Source organism: Condylura cristata, unplaced genomic scaffold, assembly GCF_000260355.1.
Source record: "Condylura cristata isolate star-nosed mole 26May11 unplaced genomic scaffold, ConCri1.0 scaffold00011, whole genome shotgun sequence".
Lineage (NCBI taxonomy): Eukaryota > Metazoa > Chordata > Mammalia > Eulipotyphla > Talpidae > Condylura > Condylura cristata.
The window spans coordinates 54353316-54373666 of record NW_004567112.1 but is presented as its reverse complement, the minus strand read 5'-3'; the positions used below and the strand labels follow the sequence as shown (position 1 = coordinate 54373666).

Genomic DNA, 20351 nt, shown 5'->3' with positions numbered 1-20351 from the left:
AATCAAGATAATTGCTGCCACTGTCTCTGGCAAGGACTCAGGGGAATGGGTCTGGAAGTTGCAACCTTCTAATATTACAGTCTATTGTCCTGTCAACCAACCCATTCTCAAGTGCTTCCACAAAAATGATCTCATTAACATAACAAGAGACACTTTTTATCACTCTAAATACTTATGAAATTCCAAAGGATTTGAGGAGCTCTGAGCCAGGAATTGTGGCTAAAGACCAAATATATATTACTAAATTATTTATTTCCTATAAGCCACAATATGACAATAATGTAGAACACACATATTTAGTGCAAAGATGGAGAGAGATGAATAATAGAACAGCAACACAAGAGTTAGCAACAAATATTAGTAAACTTTAAGACCAAAAGTGCCCCTGAGGGTCTGGAAGTAGAATGCCTTTACTGCAATGATTTAGTTCCCTCCTAAGAATAAATGGGCAAGCTTAGAAGACACAGGCAAAAATGAATATCAAGATCAAAACCCAAGTAGTATAGTGGATTTTGGCTAAGAATTATTTTGTTCTTTATAATAAAGGATTGATGATTACATTGGTAATTTCATCTGTCTTATTTATGGTCTTATTACTTATACTTGGGACTAAACTTATTGTTTTTAAAGCATTTTTATTGTTCAAACTGTTTTGGGTTTTCTCCCAAAGTCCCAAGTAAAAGATTCATAATTGACCTTGAATAATTATGAATTTGATAGAATCTGCAAGCATCTTGATAAAATTTATACTGTGGCTCTATTCTCAGCTAAGCAGGTATCTGAGTCTTGCAGGAAAATTTCTCACTTCAAAAGCTTTTCCTAAAGCAGCTATATACTTTTGGTAGGTCAGGACAAAATACTATTTTGACATAGTATTTTGACATAGTGCATGTCTTTGTGTGTAGGGACACCCACACACTCTTAAAACTATAACAGGTTAGGAGAAAAATCAGATTTTTTTCATACAAGTTGAAGCTTTGTAGTTCCATTATTGTAGTTATGATAGCACTCAATAATTTTTTTTAAATTTCTAAATTTCCACCTGACTTGAAAACTCCATGTATTTTTGATGACTATTTGATTATTTTGAAGTCAAAATTGTTACTGAATTTTTTTCTATACTTAGATCAACAATAACACATATCTGCCTTTACTATATTCTCCAAAGCCTTTTATAGATAATGTCAAGAAATATCTTGAGACACCATTATCTGGCAATTAACACTGCTTCTACCTAAAAGTGATATTTCTACCTGGTATGTCTTTGATGATCCATATGTTGTTCCTTTTTGTATAGATTTATTTATTTATTTCTGCATAGAGAGCTGGGTGATAGGCCAAAGACACAGGAATGTGTGGGATGAGAGGATTCACCAGAGACAGCGGGAGCAGAACAGACATATGGACTGAAATACACTGCTGAGGGGAGCAGTGGGTGAAACAGGAGAGGTCTGCTGTGCCATGTGGACCACCTCCCTGGCTGGGGATCTAACTTAGGCCTCAGTGGTCAGAGTGTGATAGTGCTGAAATTTAACTCCAGTGCCACCAGGGAGCAGGGAGGTCCCTGTTGTTCTTTTATGAGAAGTAAATAGCATCTCAAAGAAATATTTGGGTAGTGTTAGTTCATTCTGTGAAACATGGATAAGAGATGACGGAATACGCCTTGGAAGAAAGATAGTGTGTCTTTGTCTCTTTAACACAGTCTTAGTCAACTGTTAAGAGCTTCTATTTTTTGAGAAAAATATAAGTGTAGTATGGCCCTCCCTGGTGGCGCAGCGGGTTAAGGCACTGCACTGAGAATCTAAAGCCGCTTCCGCATGAGTTCAATTCCCGCCTGCCCCGGAGGTGACCACATGGCGCAGCAGACCTCTCCTGACCAGCCCGCTGCTCCCCTCAGCAGTGTACTTCGTCGATCTGCCTGTTCTGCTGCCTGTTCTGTTCCCCACTCTGTCTCTGGTGAAGCCTCTCGCCGCCTCTGAGCCTCCGGCCTGTACCCCAGTTCTGTATGCACAAATAAATAAATCTTTAAAAAAATATATATAAGTGTAGTAGAAGAATGGACTTTAGATCCAGGAACCCATAGGCAGTATTGCACTTCTTTTTAAATTTTATTTGTTGTTATTGAGGTAACATATTGAGGTAACATTGATTTACAACACTCTATGATTCAGAGATGTACAATCACACCTCTTTGGATGCATGTTACACACCACACCCAGCACCCAGGTGTGGCTCTTTACAAGTTCAGTAATTTTGACAATTTCTCTAACCTGTCTGAGCTTCTTTAAAAATGTGGATAACATTATCCTTGCAAGTACATCGTGAAGACTAGAAATAATGCTCTGACAAATGTTAAGAACTCCTTGGAATAGCATCTGATGAATATAAATATCTAGCATAGTGAGTGGGGCCTGAAGCTGCTTCATGAATGGATATTATTTTTATCAGTTCATTTGCAATATGCTGCTGCTTGTTATTATAGTACCTGGTGGAAGTGCTTCATGTTCTGATCAGGATTTCCCCAATCAAAAGCTTGGAACTGACCAGAGTTAACAGCCTATAATAAAATACAAATAATAAGCACATGAAAATGATAAAACAGTGTACATTTAAAGTCAGCAAATGAGAAATTCAGAGAATTGACATGTCCCACTGGATAGCACTTGAGCTAAAATTCAATAAAAATTAATAAGCCAAATAATTAAAATGATAAAATTTGATACTAATTCAGGGAACTGATTTATATATTTTATATAAATATATTTTATATATTTCCCTGTAATTACATATATTTTTATATTTCCCTTTGATTTCCCAGTGAAAATCTTCAATCTTTACTGTCAGAGAAATTTCTTAAAGGGCAATGAATTGAATGATTCTTCATTATCTTGGCTTCAGAAATTTTGATAAATCTTTTTTTTTTTTTAAGAAACCAGTTTCATATTATGCATATTAAAAATGTTGCTGTTATTATCAAGTAATTTTATACATATTCTTTTTTTCAGTTAATCTAAAATATTCCACTGTAGCTCCTCCTCTTAAACATTTTTGTTACTCTTGAAAGTCACTCTCAGAGGCCTGGGGCTTTCTGCTGAGGTGTGGTACGTACCGGCAGGACAAAGCAGTCTACTGTGATGTAAGTCCACAGGCCGAGGGCAGAGACACTATACAGGGCCATTTTTGCATTTTAGTTGTGGGACTTCAGATATTAGAATAAAACCACTCATATACCTCGGGATCTATTTTCCTGCTCTTTGCCACCATGTAGAATGAAAGCAAATAATTTTCACATTTTACCTCAAGCACTTTCTACTCTCCAAAAAGATTTGATTCTCAGATATTTTTTCACTCTTAGGATCTTAATACTGATTTTTAGTTTCAGTTAATTCCAACTAATTTATCTGGACAGAGGCAGCAATGTGGTGCTACTGAAATTCAGTAGGCTTTTTCTCAATAGAAGGTGCTAGTCAAGCTCTTGGTTTTAAGCATCAAGTAGACCTTGCCTAAATCTAGGCTTAATGCATTTTGGTTTTGGGTTTTTTGGTGTTTTTTTTTTTAAGATTTATTTTAATTTATTTATGCATACAAGAACTGGGGTCTAAACCAGAGGTACAGGGATTGAGAGGATTCACCAAAGACATAGTGGGGAGGGGAGCAGAAACAGGAGAATTTACTGAAATACACTGCTGGACGGAGCAGCTGGTGAGATAGGAGATGTCTGCTGCACCATGTGGGTCAGCTCCCTGGCTGAGGACTGAACTCATGCTGCAGTGACTGGAAGTAGCTTGATAGTGCTAAGACCCACTTAATGCATTTTGATTTCATGATTCAGCGCAAGAGCTTTCTCTAAATTGTTTTCTTACCTGGAAAAAAGGAATGACAATATCATTCTTCTCATAGGAATGCGAGCATTAAATAAGATCTATGTAATTTAGGAATAAATTATTTATTTATTTCTACTCCATCTATTTCTACTCTGAAGACAATTTTCTGTTAAAACTGAAGAGTTCTGGGCCCTCCCTGATGGTGCAGCGGGTTAAAGCACAGCACTGAGAAGCTAAAGCCCCTTCCGCATGAGTTCGATTCCTGTCTGCCCCGGAGGCGCTCCACGTGGCGCGGCAGACCTCTCCTCACCCGCCCGCTGCTCTCCTCAGCAGTGTACTTCGTCTATCTACCTGTTCTGCTCCCCACTCTGTCCCTGGTGAATCCTCTCACTCTCCGCATCTCTGGCCTGTACCCCAGTTCTGTATGAATAAATAAATCTTTAAAAAAAAAATACTGAAGAGTTCTTAAAAGCAGCCATTTGTGAGCACTATAAGGGACTGACCCTCACAGTTGGAATATGAAGCTAGGAATGCCTCCACTGAAAGATTATTATGAGAATTCAGTGAGACTGAAAGAAATTGGATTTATGAATAGCAAGTAAGTACACATGGGATGTGAAAATGAAGTTGCGTTATGCTGAAGTTTATGTCCCTCTGCGGGTCTACCTGTCTCCTCACCAGTAGGAGGCACTGTGTCCCAGACAATCCTCTGGAAAATTGAAGATGGCATTTCCTGTGGAGGGAGCACTTCAAAGAATTTCAGAAATCTTCAAGCTATCTGAGGCAAGTTATCTATAACATTTTCTTGAATTGCTAACTAAACATTGTGTTAAATACTGGCTACTTTAAAGCAGATGAACTGTCTGCAGGCAGGGTCTTGCCTTGGGAGATAATAATTCATCTCTTTTGAGTGGCCCATCCTGTCTTTCTTAAACCCTGTATATTCGCCAGATTTTTCATGTAACCCCTGCTTCCCTGCATGAAAAAGCTCTAATTTTTTGAATCTTAAGATTTTCTACCATTAAGATTTTCTACCATTTGCTAGCATAGCTTAAATCTCCTATTTTCCTTTAGGATAATTTGGGAAGAACTGACTACTTTACAATGTACAGTCCTTCCATTCAGGGATATGAAATTTATCTCCAGTCATTCAAATCATCTTTTATGACTTTTTAATATTTTTCCCTGTAGTTTCTATTGACTTCTTTTTTGAATGACTTTTTTAAAAGTTCTTTTTTTTAAAAAAAAAATATGTATTTATTTGTATATACAAGAACTATATAGGCCAGAGCTGTGTGTGGGGGCATGAAAGGATTCACCAGAGACAAAGTGGGGAGCAGAACTGGCAGGTTGATGGAAGTACACTGTTGAGGGGAGCAGTGAATGGGTCAGGAGAGGCCTAATATGCCCTGTGGTTCACTTCTGTCGCCAGTGTCTACAGATAGCTGCATAGTGCTGACGCTAAACCCCCTGAGCCACAGGGAGGTCTCTAGAAATTCATTTTTAAAGAATACTTTTTTACAGTTGTTTCTAGTAATCTCTTATAATTTTTTGTTTTTCTGCATTATCTATCCTGACTTCTTTTTTATTTGTGATCCTGTTTATTAACATTAATTCTCTTTTTTGTTCTCTTTCAGTTAACCTATCTAGGGATTTATCTATTTTGTTTACTTCTTAAAGAACCAGTTGTTAATTTCATTGATATTTTTTGATTAGCCTTTTTGATCCTACTAGATTTATTTCCACTCATGTTTTAAATTATTTTTTTCCTTCTATTAACTTTGAATCTTGTTTCAAAGAATCTTCTCATTTTCAAGTTGATTTAGGTATGATATTTATACTTATAAGTATTATTTCTCTTGTTGTGTTAGACCCTTAAACACAACACAGTATCGTTCTTTATATTTTATTACCTTTCCTAATTGAGGACATGTTATCAAATATAAGTATAGCAGTTTCTGATTATTTTTGGTTGCAACTTGCTTGTAAAATTACCTTCCAGTATTTAATTCTAGGTCTATTTCTGTTTTTGTTGGTTAGGGGAGTGTCTTACGAACAACCAAAGGTTGTGCTTTGTTTTTAAGTCCATTCAGCCATTCTGCATTTTTGGCTGGTGAGTTCGGGCTACTTATGTTTAAGGTGATGATTGATATATAAGTGTTTATTGGCATTTTAAAATATTTTTGTTTGTTTTAGTTTGTCTTGTCTTTTTAAAGCATTGATTCTCAGCTTTGAATAATGGAACAGGACCTCCGTGGTGGTGCAAGAAGTTAAGTTACAGCACTATGAAGCTATCTGCAGTCACTGCAGCATTAGTTCGATTCCTGGTCTGGGAGCTGACTCACACAGTGCTGCAGACCTCCTGTCTTGCCTGCTGCTCCCCTCAGCAGTGTACTTTGTAGATCTCCCTATTCTACTCCCCACTCTGTCTTGTGGCTCCTCTCACCTCTACCACGTCTGGCCTGCACCCCAGCTCTTGTATGCATTGCATAAATAAATAAATCTTAAACAAATTAAATAAAATATGGAACAAATGTATTGAGAGTCTTAAGTTAAATGAAAACTGAGGATCTCAGATATATTAAAACTCTCTTGCACTCACACACATACACACACACAAAAGACTCAGAAAGCTACACCAGTCAAACTTTATTTCTCAATTTTTCAAATATTTAGTTGTATAGTAAAACAAAACAACAAAAGCTTTTGAAATAATATACCTTTTCCAATCTGAAATGTCTTATGTTTTAATCGGGGATACACAGAACTTTCTGAAATGACTTGTATCATATTATGTAAAGTTTTGTAAGAAATGCTGATTTCTCAAAAGAGAAAATACAAGTATTCCCTAGACCAGGCAACTTATTTGGGATTTTTATCCCTTGATTTCCTATGTCAGCTTATTTGGGAATCAGATCCAAACCCTAGTATATATAACAATATATAAATAAATGAAATAAATGAAATCAAAATGAGTTAGTATCAATTTCAGAAACATCAGCCCAACAGTAGTGAGTGCCTGAAAAATCCTATAGTGAACTCTCTGAGGGTTCTCATCAGGATCCAACAGAGAGAGAGAGAGAGAGAGAGAGAGAGTGTGTGTGTGTGTGACATATGGAGGCACATACCTGGGCCCAGTGCAACATATTTTGAACAGATGTTCCTGCACTGCTGTGTGCCCAATAAACATCCAAGCGACTCTGTAAAGTAAAATTATTACTTTTCATCTGGAGGCAAATCAGATAATCACACCATTATACCACAAGTAAAGTTGATTTTTAAAGAATAAGCACATGAAGACAGATCAGCAGCATATCAAAAATCAGCCAAAGAAACCCATCTTTAAGAATCTCCCTCTCCCTAGCTCTATTATTCTGTCTTGGCTAAAACCCTCGGTTAAAGACAGACTGTAAAGCAAATTTTCTTTACAGTATTACCACAGGGAGATCCAGGAACATAGGAAATCAAGGGATAGAAGTCCCAGTAACTACTCCTTCACTTTGTGCTCATTCCCCAAAGACATTCTGAGAAACTGTTGATCGTAAGACATGGAGAAAAGATCTGGTTCCTTCTTTTTCTAACTTAATGACATAAATATTCTACCAGGTTCTTTGAAAGCCTATGGGATATCATCCATCTAACATTTCAACCTCTCTTAACATTCAGATTTTTTCTGAAAGTAAAAATTTGATACTTTCATATTTTCAATTGTATTCTATTTTTCAAAAAATAGAGTCACAGGAATGATGGTTCCATGAAGTGAGCATCAAAAGTGTGCTTTAAAGAAATTCAGCTACTTAGGTGCTACCCAAACCTATGAATCTATATGAAAATCTCTAGGGTGCGTGCTGGACATATATATGTTTTCAAATTTCCAACAATGTTATTTATGCATACCTGGCTATGCACCACTAAAAGAAGCATGTTTAAAAAATTTTATTTATTTAGACATACAGAACTGGGGAACAAGCCAAAGATATGGGAGATGATGGATTTACCAGCGACAGAGTGGGGAACAGAACAGGCAAATGTGCTGAAATAGACTGCTGAGGGGAGCAGTGGTCGGATCAGGAGAAGTCTGACACACCATGTGGGTCACCTCCCTGGGCAGGGATCGAACTCCTGCTGCAGTGGCTGCGATAGCTTTATAGTGTTATGTTTTAAGCCGCTGCACCACCAGGGAGGGTCCATTAGGCACCATAAATGTCATTGTGCTCAACATTGGAAGAAAGCAATCTGACTATATAGCCGTACCATGAGGGCCCCCAGTAACTAGTCAGAGATGTCACTTGTGAAGTTTGTATTTAGCCAACTCTTAAGCCGTGGCAAGAGGATGATTTGGAGATGATTTCTATTTGTTTTTTAATGATTTTTTTACTTAGCCCTGCTTTTATGGTATGCCTCGATTGTCATGGTATGTTTCTATGTAAGTGACAAGCAAACATAGTTTCTCTAGTTAACTGAGAAAGTGAAAAAAGAACATATAAAGACATTAACTAAGGCATGCTTTACATAAAAAATCTTTTCATAAATCTTGCAGAAAAGCAAGGGGACTGTTAATCAGTGCTTTCCCCTGACAGGGAGAGGAGGTTCTGGGTAGAAGTCTCCCAGTTAAATGGAGACCATATGAGATCTGTATCGTTTCAAATGTATCTGCTCTCTAGGAGAGAATATTAAAGAGTATTAAAGAGTTGCTTTTTGGTTTTGTCCCTTTCACCCTTCAAAACAGTGGTTGCCCAGGAATGAAGGGATCTCAATTAATTTGGAAAGTACCCCAACACTCAGTACCCCTTGAACAGTGACTCTATAACTGTCATTGAAGAACCATCCATTTATAACTTTGGATTAAAGAAATAAGTAACTCCCCAAATGACTACTTTCAAATTACCATCAAAGTGGAAAATTGGTAAAAACAAAATAAAAAGAATAAATGTCTGGGCTCACTATCTTAAATTCTGTTCTAGGACATCTGAGATAGGGCTCAAGATAATTTTCAAAACCATATGATTCATCTAAATGAAGGATTTTTTACCCCCCCCGGTGTGGTAATTTGAATAACAGCAAGCATTAGTGGGAATGTTCATCCACAAAATCTTCTCAACTCTTCCTAATAAAGGAGGTAGACTGTTCTGGTTGGAGGCCATGACCATGTCAATCATAGTCCAGAAGTCAAAAGAAGACCCTGAAATGTGGCTTCTGTGTAATCTAGAATGAATTCTCATTCCTCTTTTAACAAACAAGTGTTTTCCTCCACCTAACTCTTACACCTACCATGTTTAAGTTGTTTGCATCATATCCACCCACATTAAATAGGAAGTTGCTGCACATGTGATGAAATAGCTTCTTGCTGCAGAACTTGGTAGCAAAGAATTGGTCAAAAAATGTATGAGGTCTGAACATCTTGTCACCAAATAATCCCTGCAATATCAATTTAAGATATCATCAAATTTCATATATGGGGATGTCAAGAATCAAGAACAAATTATTTCAAATATACTGGAACGGAAGTGATATCTGCTCAGCACAAGTTCTCAGTGAAACCAAGAAACCAGTTACATTTCATCTTTATAGTTCTCCCAACTTACTTCTTGATGCAATTCCCAAGATTCTCAATTTGGGTTGTTTTTGGATGCCCCCTGAAAAACTTGTTCCCAGAGGAAACTGATAAGACTTTGGAATCTCATTCTGGAGTCTATCCACTAGAAAGGACTGCTATAAAGATAACAGGTCATGTTTAAAATGCCCCTAGTATGGTTCCTTGAACCAATCAAACATTCTAAAATCAATGACTCTTATTGTAACTATTGACTGATACAGACATGAGAGGTCATTCGTTCCAAAATCTTTTAATAAGCTCTTTCTAGAGGCAAATGCTTCCTACAAAAAAATTAAACTTTAGTAGTAGAATTTCCAACAATGTTGTGATTTCAACTTATCTTTTTGAACTTTAGGAATCCATTTAAATTATGACATAAATTAGTATCTAAGCCCTCTATAATGTTGCTTTGTTTCACAATGACTCCTTTTATAATCAGAGGATAGTAAATTAAGATATGAAGCTAGAAAATGTTTCATGGTTTGTTTGTTTGTTTGTTTGTTTGCATAGAAGAACTGGGGTGCAGACCAGAGGTACAGAGAGAGTGAGAGGATTCGCCGGAAGCAGAGTGAGGAGCATAACAGGAGGATCTACTGAAATACACTGCTGAGGGGAGCAGCACGAGAGACAGGAGAGGTCTGCTGTGCCACGTGGGCTAGCTCCTTGGCCAGGGATCAAACTCTGGCCATAGCAGTGATAACACTAAGACTTAACCCCTAGGCCACTAGGGAGGCTTAAAAAAAAATGTTTTTTTGATTATCAAAATATAAAGGTTTACTACATTTATAAAAAATATGTCATATATTTCTCCTGGAATTCTTTATTAACTGACAATTCCAACTGAAAAACAATAATAGCTATCACTTATTTTTTTATTATACTAATGTACTACAGTATCTTATATTATCTTTGGCAAACTGAATCTAGTAGATTCCTACTGTGTGTTATTTATTGGGGCATGAGTAAAAAAACATAATAGTCTTTTGATGGAATATTTGATTTACTAAGAATTAGTAAAGTAAAATATGCTATACCTTAACTTTACTGTCCCTTTATGGCAGAGGGCGGAAGGCAGGAAAAAGGGAGGGAAGAGAGACAGAGAAACTGCAGAGATTATAGCATGCTAACCTAGTTTAAGTCATATTTCCGTAAGTCCAGAGAGCAATAATTAGCCACTGCAGCCATTATCTAACTTGTCGCCCTTCTTCTTCATTTGTCACAATCACTGGGTCTCTTGGATGATACCAACTGATTATTTAATTTACTTGCCAAATTGTGGCTCTTCCTGTATAATTGTGCACACCTCAATTTAATAATAGGAGCAGTAAACAAAGACTGGGGCAAAGGGAAGGGAAGGAGAGAAAGGATAAGTAATTGGTAAACAGAACGTAGGAACTACCCAATGCCATGACTTTGATTCTAAAATAAAATCAGTTAATGGTATGTAATGTTTATTGAGCACCTAGTAGAGTCCAGGTATGATGCTGAGACACATATTAAGTTGATGACTCTCCCAAATAACCTGGAGAATTCTATACAATTTTATTTACTTGTTTGTTTTTTTATAACTTTATTGAGAGATAATTGACAACTATAATTATATGTATATAAACTGTATGAAGATTATTGATTTGCTAATTTGATATAAATATAAACTATGACATTTTTATGAATTTTAAGACAAGCAGCACATCCATCATCTCACAGAATTAACTGTATTTTATGGTGAGCATATAAGATCTATTCTCAGCAAATTTTAAGTGTGTGTTATTAATTATAAAATGTTGTACATTACATCCTGGGAACATTTAGATAGCAGGAGAGAAGGCCCAGCCATCCTAATGTCTCATTGACCTAACTTAGCACCTATCAGCTGAAGTGTAGTAAGAATCCCACACCCACTCTCCTCATCTTTGCGGCTCTTGATATCCTTTATTCCCATCCACTTCTATTTGGTTCCCGGGACAATCTTTCTAAAAAAAGATTTTATGTGTGTCATTGCTCTGTGCAAATACTTTTCCATGGTCGTTCATTACCATTTAGAATCTTAAGTCCATTCAGAATCTACTGCTGCATTTCCAATATTATTTCTCATACTGCTCTTCACAAATTTAAAGTCCCCTAAAAGACTTGACATGTGGTTTCCAAGGCTTGTGCTTTGCTACTTCAATGCTGCTTCTGTTTCCTTCTTAGTTTAGAAAACTTTCCCACATCAGCCTGCCTATTGAGACTTGTCCTTAAACCCTAACTCAAATACTGTCTCATCCTAAAAGTCTTCTGTGATTACAACAGATAGAAGCACTTTCCTCTGAATTTATTTAACAATTTCTTCACTGAAATATTAGATTGATGCTAGAGCTTCTATTTGGAATCAATGGATCCTATGTGGTAATAGTTCTTCTATTGAAGTTAAAACTCTTTGGGGACAATATTTCTAAAGAAGACAAACATGATCAATTCATTTCTCTGCTTAACTTTACAAAGGGCTTCCCCCTACTGCGAACAAAATTTAAACTCATTAACATGATGTAATTGTTCCCCTTTGGCTGTCCCCCTTTGGCTCCTTGGTGAAATCTCTCACCACTCTTACTTGTACCCTAATTTTCAGTGATACCCATTGATTGACAATATCTTTATACTGTCATACCTGTTTCCTGATATCATGACTTTGCAATAGTAGCTCCTAGATATCTTTCCACTGAATTGAATTCACTACATCACAGTCACATGAAAGCATTGATTACCGAAGCACAGCTGTGCAAATTCAGAAGAATGGAAAGATCCCAACATCTCAAAATATTTGAATTTCTGGGAATGAAATAATTTAGCAAGAAATAAAGTTTTGTTTACCCAATTTTGGGGGAATTAGCTTGGAATGAAATCTCTATGGTTTAACAAGTCTGAGTAATAAGAGGGAAATTGGAACATTTCCCCTGATATTTGTCATTCTGGGTTGTATAAATATAGAATTGACTCATCATAGGCTAATCTTGTTTATCTCTCACCAACCAAAATCTCTAACTTATATAAAAATTATTTCACTTCACAGACTTTCACTGGAATCTAACAGTATGATCACATTCAGTGAGCCATGACAGAGGCCCATGTTAACATCAACATGAAAACACACCAACCCATATAGATAAATTGATCTCAACTGAGTAAATGATCACATTAGCTACCAGAGAGAGTTTGGGACCTAGAATATTCCCTAGGTGTTGAGGAATTGACACACTAAGAGAGAGTCTGTGAAGTGTAAGCAAGTGAAAAAATTTGATAGTGATGAGAAAAAAATCTTTAGAAATCATAACAGCAATAGCTGCAATCTAGTAAGAGATCTATAATGTGCAAGGCTGACTCTAAAGTATATTCATATACGAAACATCAAAGGTCTTGACCAATTTACCCAGCTAATTAGGCTTCAAAACTTTGCCATCTGCCTCTCTATTCTGATTTCAACTCCTGCAGTGTACTGACCCTAAAAACGTAGAGGCAACAGAGAGAGATTTCACCTTCTAGATTAAACAAGTCAATTAATCAAATGAGCTCTTATTATCTATGATTAAGATTAAACAAACAAATTAGTCCAATGACCTCTTACTTATCTATGATTAAGGATTAATATAAGAGAAAAGGCTGTAGACACAGAAAAGAGTTGGGTAAAATAATACTGTTGGTGAAATTGTAGAGCATCAGTAAATTTACATGTATAGCTTAACCACCTACAATGTTCTCATTTACAAACTAGAAGTTTGTAAAATGTCATGTCTTAGATTCTCTTTTCTTGAAATCAGTGAAAAAATTTTTTTTCTTAATGTTGGCAAATAAAATAAAGTTGGTTTTAATTACCATAGATTTAAAACAGGGAAGTCACATACCTTGATTACTTTTCTGGAAAGAGTGGTTAATTTTCTCATAGGACTATAAGAGTATTTTACTGTAACAACTGGGGCTAATGCAAAAAATAGCTTAATTCTTTCAGCCAGCTCTGGATTTGTAGAGAATGCTATGAAAGCTGAAATGGAAGAAGACAGATTTAGGAAAAAATAGTCATCATTCATTTTAGATTACAGTACAAGCAGTACATTAAAAAAAATCAAAGTACTATTTTTAGGATCATACTTTCTAAGTTTTTCTAGGATAGAATTAAGTAATTTACAATGGTGTAAATTATCTGATATCTGGTAATCTATCATCAGCTAAAAGAATTATCTGATATTATCATCAGTTGAAAGAATTCCTATTGTAAATTCAACCATTTGTAAAATATGAATGATAATGGCCTCAAATGTTTGTTTTTCTAATGAGAGAATGTATGTAAAATGCAGAGAATAGTAACTACTTTACACCAGGAACCTAGGACTGAGACACAGAAAAGAGGCCCGTGGCAATTTGGTTGATGACAATATGGTCTCTGGCTGACTCAAGAGCAAAGAGGGGTGATGAGTCTCTTGGCCAATATGACTCTAGGCTATCCCAGTATTCCTGGGATAATCACACGTCACCCTGATAGTGACATAATCATTAGGCTTTGTAATTGTCTGCTTTTCTTGCTTGTATCTCTTTCTAGACTGAGATTTTTAAAGAAAAAGAGATGTGCCATATTTATCTCTGCCTCCCCAGCAAATAACCAGGAGTGTTACAAATGTGTGTTGGATATACAAATGAATAAATACATCTCTCTTTCTAAGGCTTATGTATAAAGCCCAAATTCAGTCCTGGGGGTTCTAACACCCATAGTCATCTTCATTATATTTACTCTTCAGCAATGAGAAAATGGTTTCTGAAGAGTAAAAATGGTTTCTCAGCTCAAGTGCCCAAGCTAGATGCTGAGAGTGAAGGAATCCTGACACTTTTTATGAACATGGAAGATGATCCCCTGACACTCTTAGGTCACACCTGCCTCAAACGCACCAATTGTGGTGCCCTGGGAATGGCCCACATAGTAGAGTTGCTCCTGTCCAGTTTTCTCTATGATAAAATTGATTGTGGCTGGAAGGTCGTATTTAGCCATCTCATCCAGACTGCCAAAAAAAAGAACAGACATGGAAAAAATATTTCATTGTTAGGTGTGGATTATCTACCAACCTATCTCTCTCTACCTGTTTATCCATCCATTCATCTATCTAGTAGAATATTCCTTCTTTGGCCCCAAAGTTTTAAATGTATTAAATGCAGATGTAAGCAGTTGATTTTTGTTAAATATAACACCAGAGTCAATATGATAACATCCATCTGTGAAACTTTTGAAGATGTCATTCCTATTAAGAAACTGGAATTAGAAAAATCTGACTTGCAATGCCCTTTAGAAGATTATCCTAAGACTAGCTCATAGTTCACTTGATTCTATAGCAGCGTCACCAGATTCTTTTAAAAAGTAAAATTACCTGGAACACTTATTTAAAAATCAGAACAAAGAATTCAGATTACAGACCTCAGCCCAGACAGACTGACTGATTCAGAACTTCCAGAGAAGAGTCTGGTAATCTGTGTGTTTATCAATCACCTCAGGTGCTTCTTTTCACATGAGTAGTTGAGAAAGCTCTCACTTACCACATCCTTATATTTGCAATAGTGCAACAGCACATCCACATTTAGGAAGCAGGAAATGCCAATGACTCCAGGAATAAGACAGGAATGAGGTCATGACCTACAAATGACCTTTGTGACCTTCGAAGTGCGGTCCCACACAGCACAGAGGTTTTGTTGCTGTGATCAAGCCAGCCTAACTGCTAGAGCTGACAGCACCCCAGGGTTGTTGCTACCAATTCTGCTCTATTTTTTTTAAAGATTTATTTATTTATGAATACAGAACTGAGGTGCAGACCAGAGGTGGAGGTGGTGATAGGACTCATGGGAAGTAGAATGAAGAGCATAACAGACAGATCAACTGAAACACACTGCTGAAGGAAGCAGCTGGTAAGACAGGAAAGGTCTGCTGGGCCATGTGGGCCACCTCACTAGCCAGGGATCAAACTCATGCTGCAGTGGCTGCAGAGAGGTTCACAGTGCTGTAGCTTAACCCTTTTAGTCTCTGTGATCAGTCTTTATTGCCACAGGATCTTTCTCAAGAAATGGGGTTTAGCATTCTCCTGAGGCCAGAGTCTGTAACTACTCAATGATAAACACTATTTGAGCATCATCTATGAGGCAGCTGAGGTATACTCTTGGCTTATCATGAATGCATACATGGTTCTCAGAATTTTCCACCAGAACCTTGCTCGGTTTCATTTTTCCTCTTTGGTAAGGTTACCATGTACATTTCTTGTGAGATATAGACAGACAAAGTGATAATTCTGAAATTAAACTTTCTAATGTTAACTTTTGCATTTGTTTACTGTTTCATGATTTCTGGAACAGTTCTCACAGGGTAGCATCTGTGGGTTGGACTGCTCCCTGGATATGAATCCTCAACTATTATTAAGAATTATACTTCAGTGAACACATAAATAAGTTACATGCACATACACACAATAAGTGTGGTCTTTAACACTAACATCAGAGGAAAAATAAAGTCATTTTTCATAACTTGTAAAGGAAGCCTTGATAGACACTTTACTTCCATCTTGTAGATTCCATTGTGTGTACTTGGATAGAAGGAAATAAAAAAACAAAGGGCATTTTTTCATATAATGAATAAAGTATACACTTAATTCTTAGTATCTCCTTACCTAAAGGCCCAGTATTCTAGTGACTTAGGTGAAAATTTCAAGTGTTTTCTAGACCAGGTGTTTCCCCGGCTGTTTCCCATCCACACATCATAACCAGCATCTGCCAGAAAGAAGGCCAAGCTGTTGTTGGGCAGGTTGGAGATCCAGCAACTGGAAGAGGTCATCAAGCCATGCTGCAAGTACACAACAGGCTTTGGATCTGCAGGACACAGATGACAAAAATTCATGTCTGATCTTCCTCAGTGCTTATACGAATATTCTCTTTCCTAACACTCTTCAGTATCAAATGCAGATTAAAAAATGAAATCTAGCCCTAATCTAGGTCATATATCCTTTCTATGCTTCATTTCTCTCTTTTTAATATTGGGGTTATTATATTAATTATTAATTAGTTAACATTGGGGGTTAATTTATTAATTGATTTAATGTTGGGATTATTACATTATATGTAATGCATTGAATTGTTATCTAGGTATTGGGATCAGCAGTTTCTCTGGTTCAAAATCTATCCTACTTTGTATTAACCTCTTTGTGCCTCAGTTAACATCTGTGTCATGGGGATGGATAAAAAATGCTAAGTTGCTTTGTAGCTTTAAGAATTAAATCAAAATTAAAACAAATGAGACTGTCTAGCATTGTAAGTATTTGCTCTGTGGTTATTATTCATATTATAAACTTTATGTCTCAGGAAGCATCTGATTACATATGCATGCGATTACATAATTGTTTTTCTCAAAATTAAGCAGTATATCTGGAAATTGCTTTAAATTCCAAAGGGCTATGCAAATGAAAAAAGTAACAGAGAGAGAGGTGATATTTACCTCCTCTATTTGGCTCTATTACAGAACAAAATCTGAAACTTTACTGCTACTCCCAGCACATCCAGGACTTACCAACTTAGGCAGGACATCTTCATAATAAATCCTACCTGTTTTTCTTGAACACCCTCTTCCATGAGGAATCCTGTAAATTCCAAGGACATAACCATCTGTTGTCACAACATCATACTGTTCATAAGGATAACCCCAGTAGGAAATAATCTGACTCTGAAAAGAGGAAAGGAAATTACACACTTCATGATGTAATCACTTGACTTTGATACATGCATTTCAGGATAGCACTTGAAATCAACCATCTATGCACTGGGTCATAATAGAGCAGGAAAATCAGGTTAACTAATAGAGGATTTTCAAAGGAGAATGCAGGCAAAGCATGGACAAGGCAAGTTGAGGTGACCATACCTCCTGCTTTGCACCCTAGTTCACTCTTAAAGCATTGTGACAAAAAAAAAAAAAAAAAAAAAAAAAAAAAGTATAATCATGCAGGAAGCCACAGGGGATTGCGTAGTGCCCTGTGGCTAGTAACAAGTGAGCTATTACCAGCCTTATGCCTGAAAAGAGATAGGAGGAGCGGTTAGCAAAATCCAGCATCAAAAAATCAAGTTGAGAAGTTACAGTGAGAAGAGCTGTGACATTTCACAGAGCACGAAAGCCTGCCTACGGTAACCTTGTGAGCGAACCAGGGAGCCAGGGCCTGAAAGCATCGGACCACATTCTCCTCCTCCTTTGGTCTCCCCATCAAGATTTCCATCAGCTGAACTGAACGGAAAACCAAGGTCTCTGGAATTCATTGACTTAGTTTTATTAGGTTAACTTCTTGGGCAAGAGAAAGTTGTAAAAGAAAAGAGTGGATTTAGAGGTGTAAACAGCAGATACTGCTCCACAGATACAGAAGAGGTTGTCCTTTGCATAGAGGATGGTTTATGCACTCTTTTTTATTAATCCTACTATAGGCCTTTGAGATAGAATTATACTCATTTTACAGTTGAGAAAATGAAATTTCAGAGAGATTAATAATCTGAGATCGTACACCAGGAATAAGAAAGAATTAGTCAAAGCAACTTTAGCCTCCAGATTATACATTTGCCTGTGCGAGGCACACAGAAGGTGCGTATGAGTTATGGTGAAAAATAAAGCAGTTTTTATTAACCCAGATTCTAGAGACAGACTGGCAAACAGCTCTTCCTCTGTCAGTTATGCAACTCTGGGCAAGTTACTTAACTTTTTGTTTCATTTCCTCAACTGTAAGATAAAGATAAAAACAGTAGTTTCACAGATTTCTTATGATGATTATACATAAAGCAACTGGAACAATGCCTAGAACAAAGTAAGTGCTGTATACATGTTTATTAGTTTTATTACAAGAACCAAAAAGCACCCATACCAGCAAGGAAGAGATTTTATGTGAATGTGGGGAGAAACAGGAATTTTGGATTTGAGGATATATTTTGGTGAACTTGAGTTTTACAGTGTAGTAGACAGAAGAACAAGAAGTAACACCATTAAAACACTTTGACAGTTCCATTCTGCTTTAAGATCTAATAAAAATAGCCTTGAGACATTATTGGTATATAACATATAGAGAAATATGCAATGATGCATTGGAAAAAGTTTTTGAGGACATTTGGCATTTGTCTTTGTTGTTATTTCACATTTCTGCAGTGAATTGTTGCAAAATATATTATAAGCAACCAAAACCAGCCCTGACTACTAAACTAAAATTTACACTAATACAGCTTGCCAAATAAAGAAACTGCTCTAATAAAGCCTGAGGAAGAACTCAAAGACACGCTATCGATCATTATGATCTCATGAGCCTTCTCTTCAGTTAACCACGTCACACAGTAGCTCAGATCACAAGGAGAAGGACAATTCCATGCCCTACATAGGTAGGTCTTTCAAATCATAGATCAGCAATGCCATGGAAAACGGGGAAAACACATGGTGAGAAACCATGGGAACTGCTGAGAACTAGACATGTAAACCAATTATATATAATTAAGGATGCATTAGTGATTCCTTATCTCCAAGTTTTCTTTTATTGAGTGACTTACAATATTCATATTAGCTTCAGGATTTGTCTTGCTTCTTTCCTTGTGAGTACAATGTATAGGTCCAAGAAGGAACACCCAGCATGTTACTGCTAAAAGCTGCCACATTTGAGGTCTGTTTGGGAAAGGAAATATTAATATGTCTATTATCACAAAGAAATTCTAAGCATGAAATTTAGTGTAATCTTTCTATAACACTACTGGGAAGAAACAGAAACATGCTTCTCTGTTGTGTTTAGCAAGGACTATGCTTAATTATTTAAAATTCACCCCAGGGAAAATATGAAATGATAACTTTTTAGTAAGAAAAGAAAAAGAAGAAAGGAAGGAAAGGAGGAAGGAAATAAAGAAGAAAGAAAATTTATCAGCATCAATTAAATCTCCAATAGATAACTGGATAAAAGGAAGCAATGTATAATTTGCATAAAAATAAATATAGTGGTCTATATTTAATTAAAGAACATTTAATATCTCTAGTTGTGAGATAAATCTTTTTTTTTTCTGATTGTGGGTGTGAGCATTGTCACAACCTTGATTGAAATAAATTATTAGCATGTCTTACAAATTTAAAAATATTCATACCTTTCACTCAGCAATCCTATTTATAGGAGTCTCTCCAAAAGGAAAATAACATGTCTGTAAGTATCACTGTAAAATTATTCCCTTTGGCAATTAGTGAAATTTCTCAAAATAAGAGCTTGGCGAAATAATTATCGGCAAGGAGGAATGTAAATATTCAGCTACTAAATATTATGTATGTGACATCTCTACAATATTATATTAGCTAAAAACAGAATGTAAATTACACATATATTTTGAGCTCAGTGATGAACTAAGAGAAGCCAATAATTAAGTATCAGTGTTTAATTCTACTTCGATGAAATATTTTTGGTGCTTTCTCATTTTTGAAGAATATTCTGTTTTCTAATTTTCTATTTCAGTTCTTTATATAAGAAAGAAGTTATTTTTCAAATAAAAAATTGTGAAAATTATGAGGGAAAGGACAACAAATATATCTCAATTGTACTGTGAAACTCTTTAAACTTAAAAACAGACAACAAATAAACAAACAATTTTACAAAAATAACTGAGAGGTATTTTCCAAAAAGTCTCCGTTTCTACTATGTTTATAAAATAAAATACACATTTTCAAATTTTGTTAGAAAACTCTCCTAATCTGTTGTGTCTTCACAAAATGAGTAAGTGATTAGTCTCATCCTTTAGGATGAGTAACTTTTTTTCTTCTATCATATACAATTCCTTGAATCCCTCCTGTAGATTTGTCAAAGACAAAACTTCAGTAGATTATATGCATTAATATACATTGATATTATTAACCTATAATTAATAATATATGGCATTTATAATAG

At 36.1% G+C, this 20351-nt stretch overlaps 1 protein-coding gene across 1 annotated transcript in view; it reads right to left on the bottom strand.

The window, feature by feature from the left end:
- Positions 1 to 19089, bottom strand: part of LOC101629295 (lipase member K) — a 23236-nt gene extending 4147 nt beyond the window's left edge. Inside the window, exons 1-8 of the mRNA XM_004680897.1 lie at positions 18985 to 19089; positions 17020 to 17137; positions 16092 to 16290; positions 14335 to 14444; positions 13299 to 13435; positions 9096 to 9242; positions 6953 to 7024; positions 2486 to 2557 (exon numbers count right to left, since the gene is read on the bottom strand). Of these exons, the coding sequence (XP_004680954.1) occupies positions 2486 to 2557; positions 6953 to 7024; positions 9096 to 9242; positions 13299 to 13435; positions 14335 to 14444; positions 16092 to 16290; positions 17020 to 17137; positions 18985 to 19089 (960 nt within the window). The remainder of the gene's footprint in view (positions 1 to 2485; positions 2558 to 6952; positions 7025 to 9095; positions 9243 to 13298; positions 13436 to 14334; positions 14445 to 16091; positions 16291 to 17019; positions 17138 to 18984) is intronic.
- Between the last annotated feature and the right edge of the window lie 1262 nt (positions 19090 to 20351).